Below are 13,541 nucleotides of genomic sequence, written 5' to 3' on the forward strand. Positions count from 1 at the left end.
AAGCGCTTTATAACAGTTTTGACAACTGTATATGGAATGTGACCTGGGCCCTAACAGTTGTCAAAGCTGTTATAAAGTGCTTTAAAGTGCTTCAATGCAGTAGTGTAGATCCTGCCATTGTCACATTGACTTTCTCCTGCTCTTATAAAATGGCAATATGCAGAGGAAACACTAAGGCAATGACATCACATCACTCATTTTTTTCAACTACACATTACCAGGGATACATAGGCTGGCAGCACCCATCCATTTCCCCATAACATTGCAAAGAGTTCTTTAGTTCCTTCCTAAAAGTAAAAACCTTGTACTGCCTTGTGCTGTATTGTGTGAAATTCCTGCTTAATGGCAACTTGGCAATCTACCTAAAAAGCTCCTGAGCTCCCAACCTTGAGAAACCTCTGGTAGCTGGATCCATTGACTTTATTTATATGTTTATTTTAAATATAACTATAAACAAAAAGGCATGTTTGCTTAACTTTATCACTGTTCCAGGCCTAGGCCTTCATGGTTGTGTTTACTTTTAGGTTCTGCCTCAAGAACTGCCCACCTAATGATCTGGAGTGCGCCTTGAGTCCCTATGCCTTGGAATACAAATTTGTATCCCTTCCATTTGGGATTGCTGCCAATCAGGATTTGATCCGACTAGTTGCCTACACTGAAGACGGAGTGATGCATCCAAGGACAAGTTTCCTCATGGTAAACGAGGAAGTGACGATCCCTTTTGCACTCAGAGACGAGAACTTGAAAGGAGTGGTGTACACAACCAGGCCTCTGCGAGAGCCAGATACGTACAGAATGAGAGTCAGGGCTCTGTCTTATAGCGTCGATGGAGCCATTGAATATCAGACAACCTTCATAGTCTATATAGCTGTGTCTGCCTATCCATACTAGGAAAAGCACTGCTGACAGTAATCAAAGTATGTTAACCAAATGCATACAAGTGCCGCTGGGTATCACCACTTCCAGAATGAATGCTGCCTCATCTTAAAACAGTTGCAGACCTTGCAACTTGGGGGGGAAATATGGTGCTATGTTCTATACTTGTTTTGTCCCTCTGGCTGTCAATCTGTTAAAATAATTCCATCTTGACAAAGAATTACCATAACCCTTGATTCATCGGAATCTTAACCACTTGCTTTATTTATTACACTGGAGCAGTCACTTTCCAAAGATTGTTCTGCTGACTCTTTGTAACTAGTTAGAAATACTAGTTAGGTGGTAATTTAGTGATTAAAAGTGGAAGGCATTTTGTTCCCCCCCCCCGAAATGAAAACAAAGCAAAGTATATTTCTCACAAAATTGCAAGAAAAAAATTAAATTACTTTAAATCATTGTTTTATTGCTTGGTGGAGATATAGTTGTCTTTTCTAATCACAATGAAAAGTACCACTTTCCTCACATTCACAATCACTAAAAGAAGACACTATTCTCATGTCAATAATTAACTGGTAGCTTCCAGAAGACCAGGGAAGAATGCCATTAGGGCTGGGCTGTTACACACATTACACAGCAGCAAACTTGGTCAGCCACCACAATATAAACAAGATGTAGCCAATCCTGGCTCTTTTGCTCTATTCCTAATGGTACATGTGTTTTCAAACAACTGTTAATCACCTTTTCAAGCGTATGCTCTAAGGGTGCAGTGGTGTCATTCACAAATTCAAATACTGCTAGTGGAGCTGTGCTGGAACTTTCCATTGTGGACGTATTACAATGGCTTGCTCAATGGCTTGTGCTACTCGTTGCACAATGGGTTGTGCAAGTGTCATGCACAAAGTCTTCCACAATCGCATTTGCACAAACTTAACTTTAGTTGGATTCTCCTCTTGCACAATAGTTTGGAATCTAGTTCCCATTAGTGTAATGTCATTTGTGTTAGTGGAATGACACATATGGATACTGCCCCCAAAGGAGTCCGTCTTAGGAATGGACTGTCACCATTAGGGTGGCTATATGAAAAGGAGGACAGGGCTCCTGTATCTTCAACAGTTGTATTGAAAAGGGGATTTCAGCAGGTGTCATTTGTATATATGGAGAACCTGGTGAAATCTCCTCTTCATCACAACAGTTAAAGCTGCAGGTGCCCTGCCCTCTTTTAAACCTGGTCACTCTAGTATAGCTCCTGCACTTTAACTGTTGTGATGAAAAGAGAATTTCACCAGGTTTTCCATATATACAAATGACACCTGCTGAAATTCCCTTTTCTATGCAACTGTTAGAGATACAGGAGCCCTGTCCTCCTTTTCATATGGTCACCCTAGTCACCATCCTGCTCATCTTGAAAGTACTTGGGGCTTTTTGAGTGTTCAGTTCAAATAATTTAAAAAAAACCTGCAGAGCATTTTTCCTCTCCCCACTTCCCCAAAGGGAAATAAAAGTTTAGGGAGGGGGAGGCAATTGCAGGAGCTCTTGGGGTGTGGCATGAATTTAGGCAGGGGTGCTTGTATAGTTGAGCAGTCCGCTTCAATTTTTTTGCTTCACTCCTAGTCCTTAGTGCCCTAGAAAATGTCCTATACAGTTGCTTCCCACTTATATAAACAAGTAGAGCTGTTTACTCTGATGATTTAACACATCTGAATTCTATATTCCAATATTCCTAATTATAGGCTTTGGATCTATTCCCCCCCATCTTCTCTTTACAACAACCCTTGCCTATTTTATAAGTTGGGAACACAAGCTTAGTATACTTTAATTAAAAGAGGAGGTCTTTGGTGGATTGTGCAAACAACTAAATTCAACTTTCTCCTTCAAGGGATGACATAACAACAGCTTAGTTCAGATGGAATTTTGCCCTATCCCAAACTAAATAGGTTTCAAAAAGAAATAATTCTAGCAAGTTTGGTCAAGCAATGTGTTAGGTGTCATTACACTGTAAAAGGTGGTAACAAACTCTGGAAGTAATTTTTGCCAAGATGTATTCTATTTTTTATGAAAGCATCTGTATATATATAAAGTTTTGTTTGCTTGTGTGTATTTTCTATGCAATATCAAAGAGGTTTCTCAAAAAAGAAAAACGTGTTTTACCAAAGAGTGTTGTTTACGCAATGGAAATAACCAAAATAAAGGTTCACATTCTTCTTTTTTAAATAAACATGGCTGTACAGCTACACAATGTTTATTATTCGGTTTCCTTAACTTGTTTTACGCTCTGGATTATTTTACAGTATTTTCCAAGGCTATAGATAAAGAGAAAAAGGGAAGCAAGGATATTGAAGTATTGAGCTTTTCTAGATGAGGCTATTTAACCTGCTGTTTCTACTTCTGGTTTCATTGCAGAATTAAGATTGGGGCTCTACGTGGATTATTTTCCTTTCCTGCCTCTCTATACTTCTGCTACATAACCTCTAGGTGGTGCTGCAGTACAGCAGAACAACACTACTGGGGACTAGCCCTTTATTTCACTTTCACACAAAAATACTGGATTTTCCCAGCTCCCAAAGCGCTCCCCCCCCCAAAAAAATGCTTTTAAAACTCATAAGCAAAACTAGATTGTGACAACAATGTCTAAAGTATCCATAAACATCCATGAGTGAAGAATGACAAGTGCACAATTAAAAGCTTCATCTAGAAAAGCTGCAGCTTCCCCACCATATTATACTGGAAGAAGTGGTGGAGGAACTCTATTTCTCTCCTCAATACATATGTGCATCTCAATGCAAATTTCTGCAAACTCTCAGCCTCATGTCCTGATCTGTTAAGCAGTGGCACTGACATAATTGTGTAGATCAAGCACAAGGGGACCACGATACTGATGCAATGTCACAACTTACAAAACAAAGTAATGCATATGTGATGGATAGAGTCTCCAGGCTGTTTCGCTACTGCAAAAATATGGACCACTGTTATTGTTCTGGCAACAAGAACTGCCACCAGATGATGTGGAGCAACTGTTGCACAAAGCTAACGCCTTGGCACAAAAATGCGAAGAGGGAGACATAAAAGAATACAAAAGGGGCAGGACTATAAAAAAATTGCATATCATTTTAAAGAACTACCAACCCCACATCAGTACAATATATATTTGATCCTGTTCAGTAGCAGTCATGTGACTGCCAATTGCAGTCCTGTGGTAAGATATCTGGCCAGTTGCGTTGCATAACGTGGAATAACAGGACAAGAGAACTTCTAAGATGCACTAAATTATAATTTATTCAACCCAAAACATCTTGATTACATTCTTCATCACGGGCACTGGGTTTCCTATGTTAGATTTTAATCAAAATGCTTAATGTTTAATAAATTATAATTTAGTATACCTATGAGATTCTTCTCGTTCTTACATTTTCCTTTTTTCCTCTGCATAATACGACTGTGTAACTATGTTGGCATAAACTGTACGCATCTACTACACTAGGATGCTTATTTATCAATGTGTACTTTGTACCTATTCATCAACTTCAGGATATATTTTTTAACATAAAAGCAAGGGTGGCATCTATATAGTGACCATTTAAATTGTACATTGTGACTCCTATTTCTGACCCTCAGAAACTGATTAGCAAAGCTTTCACTGCCAGAGTATTTTGGCTTGACTCCATACTACGCTAGGCATGATACAATGATACATGGTTGTTTCTGTTAGTCCAGCTTATGCCATGCTGACTCATCACAGCAAGCAACACGGTCAAGGCCAGGACAAATATTCCTCATTTAGACATAGCTTTCAGCAGCAAGTCTCCACCAATGTTATACAATGATGTCACATCACAGTGGAGAGGGGACTAGCTATGGGATGGTAGAATGACAAGCTATGGCATACATCAAGATTGCCCAGTGGTTTATCACAGGCTTTAGAAGCTTTAGAAGCACAAACAACTAAAATGATTTCTGTACATCGTAAGAACCATGGTGGACCAGACCAAGGGTCCATCTAGTCCAGCACTCTGTTCACACAGTGGCCAACCAGCTGTCAACCTTCTCACCCATGTTCCCCAGCAAATGGTGTATATAGGCTTACTGTCTCTGATACCGGAAAAATCCCTGTGACATCTTCCCCCTATTGTGAGATTGTTGTGAGAGTGTCATGCCCCATGCGAAGAGACAACACATGCATTCCGACTGTAAGCTGCCTTAGGCATTTTACAGAAAGGTCAGAGAGCCAGTGCAATGCTTAGAATGTTGCATGGGAGATCCAGGTTCTAGTCCCCAGTTGGCCATGAAGATTTTGAGCCAGTCACTGACTCAGTCTAACCTACCTCACAGAGGAGTTGTGAGAATAAAATGGAGAAGGAAGACTATCAGCGTCATCAGACAAGTGTTTTATAGCACGCTGGTTACTGGCCACTTACAGATGTTCGCGGGTCCTTTTGACGATGCCGCCCACCTCCTGTGCATCTCCTGCTCCTTCTGCTCTATTTTCTACGGCAAAATAAAACCAGGAAAACTGTTGTTTTTTTATTGAAGTGAAACTTGCTGCCATTTCCTGCTTTGTGCAGGAAAAGCTGCGCAATCAAAATGCCCACTTGAATGGTCCACATGATAGTTGCTGCTTCCTCTTTCTTCCCTGTGTGAAGGAGGAAGCTGACCGTCCCTATTGTGGACCATAAGTGACAGTAGGGAAATGCGATCCCGCCCACCTCCCATCTGATGACACTCTGTGTAAGCTGCCTTGGGCTCCTTGCAGGAGGAAAAGAACTGGGATATAATTAGATTATATCATTAATAGTATAATAATATAAAACTTGATAATGATTTTTTTGGGGGGGATCTCACACTGGATGGTGGGAGAGGAGTAAGTGTGAGTTCCATTTTAGATGTTTAAAAGAGATGTGAAAATAGGACATAGATGTGCCAAACAAGTGCAAGATCAAGAAGCACAAATCACTTGCTCTGCCTATTCCCACTGCTTCTTCCTAACATCTGGCAATGCTCCAAGTGTAAGACGATTTAAAGAAATAGTTCATATAGCCACAAAGCTTAAGGTATAGATTGTCGTCTTGTCATGATACATTTGCAATCAGGCTAAAAAATAACTACACATACAAAATACTGACATACCATGTGAAGGGTGCACATGCGTGCCAGTTTATCCTTTCTCTTTCCAAACACATGAAAGTGGCAATCCAGAAAGTATCACTCCCTGCAACTTCCATGTATCTTAAAGGAGAGATGTGTTTTGTATATGCACACAGCCTGCATATGGTGCATTTGTATGAACAGAATGCTGGACTAGATCAGCCTTTGGTTTCATCGAGCAGGGCTCTTCTTATATTCTTTTGCCTGCTGCACTGAGTGAATCGTTCAGTCTCCCTTAGCGTAGAAGATGCAGCAGAATTATGTGGCCTCCAAGAAAACCGTACAAATGTTCGTTTCCCTACCATATGAATACATTACAGAAGTCCTCCTAACCTTTCAACTTTTCACGCCCAAGTGAGGATTGATTTGAGTGGTGTAAATCCCAGAAGCATCAGCCAAATTGGCCCTGGGTCACGATTTCCTGGTGGAGCAGGAAATGGAATTTTGGCAAAGAAAGAGGAGCATGCTGTTATTTTTAAAATCATAATCATATGGGCATTAAGTTAATGTAAGCAGCCTAAGGAGAGTTGTTGAAAGCCTCTTCCCTAGAGTACGAACACACAAACACACACACACACACACCACACTAGTGCCTGCATCATGACTGCATGATTTTTTGTCAATTGTGATCAGGTACCTTGCTATAGAAGAGGTGGCAATCCAACATGGGATATTTCCTTGCAGGAACAATCATATGCATTAACCATAAGTAGTATATGGCCCTACTTCCTGTCAAATTTATGCAAATGAGCCATGTGGCTTTGTTTTGGTCACGTGACCAAAACAAACACCACGTGACCAGAAGTGACGTCACTAGCTGTCAAAAACAAGCAGCACGTGGCCGGAAGTGACGTCACCAGCTGTCAATACAAACAGCACGTGACCGGAACTGACGACACTAGCTGTCAAAACAAAACAGCACATGACCGGAACTGACGTCATCAGCTGTCATAACAAAACACCATGTGCCCAGAAATGCTGGCACTACCTGTCAAAAGAAAGGCCACGTGGCCGGAAGTGACGTTTTTTCTGCGGCGACCGGAAATGATGCTTTTTGCAGGCGACCGGTGGAACATGTCCAGGCATGTCTCCCCACAGCCTCTCAGCGGTTGGCTAAGGAATATCACATGGCCTGCCCCGCAACCAATAGGAAGAGTTTTCAGAACCCCTAAAGGATTCACCAGGGTGTGCAGTGCTTTTCAGACTTTCAACCCGTCGGGAACAGTTGCTGATTTTAAGCAGGAGACAACATGGAAACCCCCAGCACCCCGATGAGGCCTATAAATCCTTAAATAAATAAATCTACCCCACTGGCACCAGACAGGCCTAACCCCAGAAAGCGTTATCTCAGCACCAGCTCGGACGATGAACAGTTCCCACCAACAAAGACCCCACAGGAGGAAGATGATGAGATCTCACAAATATGGCAAAGCTTGTTGGAATCTATCTTGATACCAAACTCTATAATGCAGGTAAAACTTTTTTTTTTCCTGGCATCCTATTTATGTGCAAAAACAACTTGTAAGAGTTACAGAAAATTACATTTTCCCCTTAAATTTCCAGGAACCAGCAGCAGAGGCTGTAACAGCTCAAGAATCTGAGAAGTGCATCAGTACTAGCACCCCACCGTCACCTATTGAGCTTTGGAATATGGCTTCTGCAAGTAACATTCACATTCAGGTGTGTGTGTTTTCAGTGTTCTGTCTAAAAAGTTTTCCAAATAGATTTAATGTTAATAGTTTTAAAATATCTTTTAGGCTCCTGAAGCATTGGCAAACAAAATGACATTTCCACAAAACTACGCATTCTTTGTGCAAAGCTCTGGTTTCAGCCTGTGTTGCATGTTGTTATCCTCATTGGTTATTCTCTAAATTGTCTTGCTTTGACCTCAGAGAATGTGGACCAGGTCTTAATTCTGACTACAGAAATTAGTAGATCTATAACTCCTCGAATGCACCTTGAAAAAATTATGAAGACCACCGACCAATCCTTTCTTCAGCATGTAGAACGCATAATCAAAGATCGGCCCTATAAGTCATTTCTTACGTCTGTAAATGCTGTTTTTAGAAATTCTGTCTAAATTCCTTCATTGTTAAATTGTTTTGCATCATTGGGAATTAAAAAATAAAGAAAACTTTATTTCTTTATGTAAGCAATAGTTTTATTTTATTTCACACCACAGGTACATAATCCCATCATGGAAGGAACTAAGTCAGGGTGGGGGTCAGGGAAGGAAATGAACAAGGGCAAATCTAATCACTGTTGCATGGGGCAGAAGGAACTAAGCCATTGTGGAGTCAACAAGGGCACACCCCAGAGGCAAATCTAATCACTGTTGTATGGGGCAGAAGGAACTAAGCCATTGTGGAGTCAACATTGGCTTTATCCAGGGGCAAATCTAATCACTGTTGTATGGAGCAGAAGCAACTAAGCCAGGGTGGGGGTCAGGCAAGGAAATGAACAAAGGCATACCCCAGAGGCAAATCTAAACACTGTTGTATGGGGATGGAAGTCTCAGCCAATGACAGTCTTCAAAACTAGAAGGACAACGCCCGGAGCCAAAAAGTATATAGAATCAGAGCAATGCAGAAACCATCTTTGGTGCCCATAGGGGTCTGAAGTTCTCGGCATGTAAATGGTGAGTGATTTTTTCTTTTCCTTCAACTCTCTATTTCTAAAGAAATATTTTTCGGCTTATTTATCTCTGCTAAATACACAGAATAGCAAATCCTAAATGCATGCTTATTTTAATTTTGATTGTGGTGGTGTAGAAACTCTATCTTTTCAATTGAGGGAGCATGATAAAAAATAGCCCAAGCATATGGCCGTGTGTATGAGAAGGTAGTTACTTTTACTTAAATATAAGGCGTTTTACATTTTAACTATGAACCCTTTAAATTGGAGCTAGGGTAAAATGCTTGTGCCTTGGGTAAGTGGCCACTACTGTAACAATAATAAGAAGTCCCACACTTATGGCTTAAGGTATTTTAATTCATAGACACAGCTGAAATTTCTATACAAGAAAAAACAGCCATTTCAGAGTGTAACATTTAAGAAAAAAGGACAGACATTTTTCTCCCATGCGGTAGGACGGTTTCTCGGCCTTAACCACATTGAATAATCCATTTTCCAGTGGTAAAGAGAGTAAAACAGTTTCAGTTAGGATATACAGTACTAATATAGTTTGCCTTTTACCCCGTTTCTTCAAAGGAGTCATACCCAGCCGCCATTTTCATTGATCCACTGCGCCTTGGTGTTGTGGATATATTCTGCCATGAACTCTACCATCTGTCTTGTGTTTTCATGAGTCATAAGAATCCCACATGCTTGTAGTTTCTTTAAAAGAGCAAACCCAAACAGAATAATTGATAATAAACGTCCAAAATTAATTTTTCCATCAGAAAATTCTTCTTTCATCACAAGATTGAAAATTCTACAGCCGTCCTCCATAGAACGCAGTTCAAGTGTATCCATAAGCGTCAACAGCTCCTTGTTAGCAAAATCGTGATACATAGAGGTAAGTTTCTGTAAAATCAGAGTTGTTCTGTATTGTGATGTTTTAGGTGAGGGTTGTCCAGAAGTACAGTTCAAATAGTTTACAAAGAGTTTGTAAACATAATCAAATGATACAGGATCCATTGGCCTTTGAAGCATAGTAAAAAAAAAGTCCGACGCTCTTTTGTGTTGTATCTGGTCATATGTGGGCTAGCCCCAACATGTCCTTGAGGAATACCTGAGGAATACCTGTTGTGTATTCAAACTACTTGTGTTTTACAGAGGGTGTTTGTGAAATGTCGCAACAAAAGAAAATCGCTCAACCAGGGAGCCAGAGCCCCATACATGAACCTACCCATACTGAAAATCAAGGTAAAGACAAACATGATTGTTATTTCATTTTTATTTTGAGGGTAGTGTTATCTTGTCATGAAAATATTGTGCAAATGTTGAATGTTTATTTTTTCAGAACAATCGGATGACCACGCAACCAATGAGAATCTCAAACCTCAAGATTCAAAGACTGAGACAACACATGAGGGGCCCCAAGCATCAAAGGATGACAGACCTGGAGGCCACGGTAAAGCCAAACGAAAACTCAAACACCTCACGGGGAACACTTTAAAGCCATTTAAAAAACGGAAAGTGGGCACTTCTGCTTCTGATAATTTAGATGACGTGTTTGAATGGTACAAGCAATGTACTGAGGAGACTATGTCAGCTTTGAGTGCCCGCTTACTGAGACCTTTGGGTGTCTTTTTCCTTATATAAATCTTCAAAAAATTCCTGAAATTTTTTTATTTTATCCTTCATCATGTGACAATAATTACCTTGCTTATTTTTTACTGATCCTATCCCATTTTTAGCTTTTTCCTTTTGTGTGAGCTTGGCAAGCATTAAAGATGGTTCTAAATAAAATGGGATTTGGAAATAAATTTAAAGCAATAATAGAGCAGTTATACTCCCAAAATACAGCCGTAGTGGTAGTAAATGATGGAATTACGGATAAGATACGACTAGCCAGAGGGACAAGACAAGGTTGCCCACTCTCGCCAGTCCTGTTTGTATTGGTGCTGGAATTGTTGGCAAATGTAATAAGAGAAGATGGGGATCTAGAGGGGATAGGTAGCAGTAATAAAATAAAGTTGAATATGTTTGCAGATGATACGTTAATAACTATTAGAGATCCTATAGGTAAAATGGAAAGAATTAAACAGCAGTTGAAAGAATTTGAAGAAGTTACGGGGTTAAGAATAAATTGGGCAAAATCGGAATTGATGTTATTTAATTACACTAAAAAGGATGAAAAGGCGTGGGAAGGGAATGTTACAGATTTGAAAAGTAAAGAAAAAATTAAATATTTGGGAATTAAGATTACTAAAAAATTTAGAAGATTTGGAAAGCGAGAATTTAAATGGATTGAAAAAAGAGATAGTAGAAAAATTAAAGAAATATAAGAGACTGAACCTTTCACGGTTTGGAAGAATAGCTTTAATAAAGATGAAAATTTTACCTACGATTAATTTTATTTTTAGGATGCTACCAATAAGAATTTCAGATTTAGAGTTAAAAAGTTGGCAGAATCTTATAAATAATTATTGTAATGCAGAGAAGAAATCAAGGATTAATAAAAGTAAATGGTATTTAAGCCAAAGAAAGGGAGGATTGGGACTCCCAAATATTAATTCTTATTATGTAGCAAATAGGTTAAGACATATTGTTGAAGCAATTTTAGGTGTAGGTGATTTAGATTGGACGGAGAAAAAATCAACAAGTAATATAGAATTAAAATTGCATAATGTATTCTTTAAGGAAAGAGGGAAAGGAAAATGGGTTAATGATTTAGATAATCAGTTTTTGAAGTTCCACTGGGAACTCTGAACAAATATAAAAAGGAACTGCTTTCAAGCAGCTCCTCCTTAACACCGGTGATAATGTTAAAGAATTTTCCTGAAGATTTAAAGAACAGATTAAGTAAAGTTTTAATAGAGAAAAATAAAATTAAACTAAGAGAATGGCTAAGAGGGATGAATACAAGAGAGAGGTTGGAGGAGGTTTTAAAAGATATAAAATTAACGTGGTTAAACTATGGGCAATTGGAACAATGGACTAAAAATTGGGTAAGAGAAAATGGAGAGTGTGGAGAGATGACGAAGTTCGAGAAACTAATAGGAAAAAAAGAAATCGATAAGGGACAAAAATATAGGGACAAAAGGGTTAATGAGTCAATTATATAATATATTAGCTGAGAAAGGATTGTTGAAGAGTGTAGGAAAAGTGGTTTGGGAGACTGATTTGAAGATACAGATAGGACAGCAGAGTTGGGATGGACTATGGAGACAGAGAGTGTTGAGAAATACGTCAGTAAGAATAAAGGAGAATTATTATAAAATTATGGAGGTGGTATTTAACTCTGGTTAGATTAGATAAGATTAATAATCAGCATTCAGCAGATTGTTGGAGGGGTTGTGGTGAAAAAGGAACGTATTTACATATGTGGTGGGATTGTAAATATGTGCAAAAGTTGTGGAAGATGGTGTTCTTCGGGATTGAGCAGATTGTTGGAATTAAAATAGAGGACACACCAAGGATTGCATTACTCTCACTGCAAGAAGATCTTAAATGTAGTAAAGAAACTAAGGAACTGATAACGAATTTGCTGACGGCTGCAAGGTTAATCGTAGCTAGGAACTGGAAGACTCAAGGAGATTATTGTATTGAAGAATGGTATAAAGAAGTGTGGGACCTTGCTATAAATGATAAATTGACATGCAAGATTAAAATGAAAAGAGGTATAGTAAAAACGAATGATTTTGAGGGAATCTGGAAAAAGTTCCTAGAGTTTGTGTTTTCTAAGGGAAGCGGGAAACCACCAACAGAAGAAACTATGAGTTTTTGGAAACAGGAATGAGATCCCGAGGTGGGGGGTGCACTGTTATGTTGATTATGAATATGTTTAATAGATTAAGCTTGAATATATGATATAAAGGGTGTTTTATGTTTAGGTATTATGTTCTTTTTGTTGTTGCTGTTGAAGAAAAATAAAAATAAAAAATTTAATAAAAAAAAAAGAAAAAGAAATTTTAGCCTGGGCTGTTTCCAAATATTTTGTTGACGTATGGGGTCTCAGTAAGCTGGCACTCAAAGCTGCCATAGCCTCCTCAGCACCTTGCTTGTACTTTTCAAGCACGTCATCTAAATTATCAGAAGCAGAAGTGCCCACTTTCCGTTTTTTAAACGGCTTTAAAGTGTTCCCCGTGAGGTGTTTGAGTTTTCGTTTGGCTTTACCGTGGCCTCCAGGTCTGTCGGCCTTTGACGCTTGGGGCCCCTCATGTGTTGTCTCAGTCTTTGAATCTTGAGGTTTGACATTCTCATTGGGTGCGTGGTCATCAGATTGTTCTGGGGAAAAAATAAACATTCAACATTTACACAATATTTTCATGACAAGACAACCCTACCCCCAAAATAAAAATGAAATAATAATCATATTTGTCTTTACCCTGATTTTCAGTATGGGTAGGTTCATGAATGGGGCTCTGGCTCCCTGGTTGAGCGATTTTCTTTTGTTGCGACATTTCACAAACACCCTCTGTAAAACACAAGTAGTTTGAATACACAACAGTGGGCGGTGTCCTCAAGGACATGTCGGGGCTAGCCCACATATGACCAGATACAACCCAAAAGAGCGTCGGACATTTTTTTTACTCTGCTACAAAGGCCAATGGATCCTGTATCATTTGATTATGTTTACAAACTCTTTGTAAACTATTTGAACTGTACTTCTGGACAACCCTCACCTAAAACATCACAATACAGAACAACTCTGATTTTACAGAAACTTACCTCTATGTATCACGATTTTGCTAACAAGGAGCTGTTGACGCTTATGGATACACTTGAACTGCGTTCTATGGAGGACGGCTGTAGAATTTTCAATCTTGTGATGAAAGAAGAATTTTCTGATGGAAAAATTAATTTTGGACGTTTATTATCAATTATTCTGTTTGGGTTTGCTCTTTTAAAGAAACTAC

The 13,541-nt window shown here is 39.1% G+C and overlaps 1 protein-coding gene across 1 annotated transcript in view; it reads left to right on the forward strand.

Annotated features, from left to right (window-relative positions):
• HMCN1 (hemicentin 1) overlaps nucleotides 1-1,303 on the forward strand; it is a 291,005-nt gene extending 289,702 nt beyond the window's left edge. Inside the window, exon 107 of the mRNA XM_063134738.1 lies at nucleotides 525-1,303. Coding sequence (XP_062990808.1) covers nucleotides 525-891 — 367 coding nt within the window. The 3' untranslated portion in view covers nucleotides 892-1,303. The remainder of the gene's footprint in view (nucleotides 1-524) is intronic.
• Nucleotides 1,304-13,541: the final 12,238 nt, after the last annotated feature.

Source organism: Elgaria multicarinata, chromosome 1 (genome assembly GCF_023053635.1).
Source record: "Elgaria multicarinata webbii isolate HBS135686 ecotype San Diego chromosome 1, rElgMul1.1.pri, whole genome shotgun sequence".
NCBI classification, from domain to species: Eukaryota; Metazoa; Chordata; class Lepidosauria; order Squamata; family Anguidae; genus Elgaria; species Elgaria multicarinata.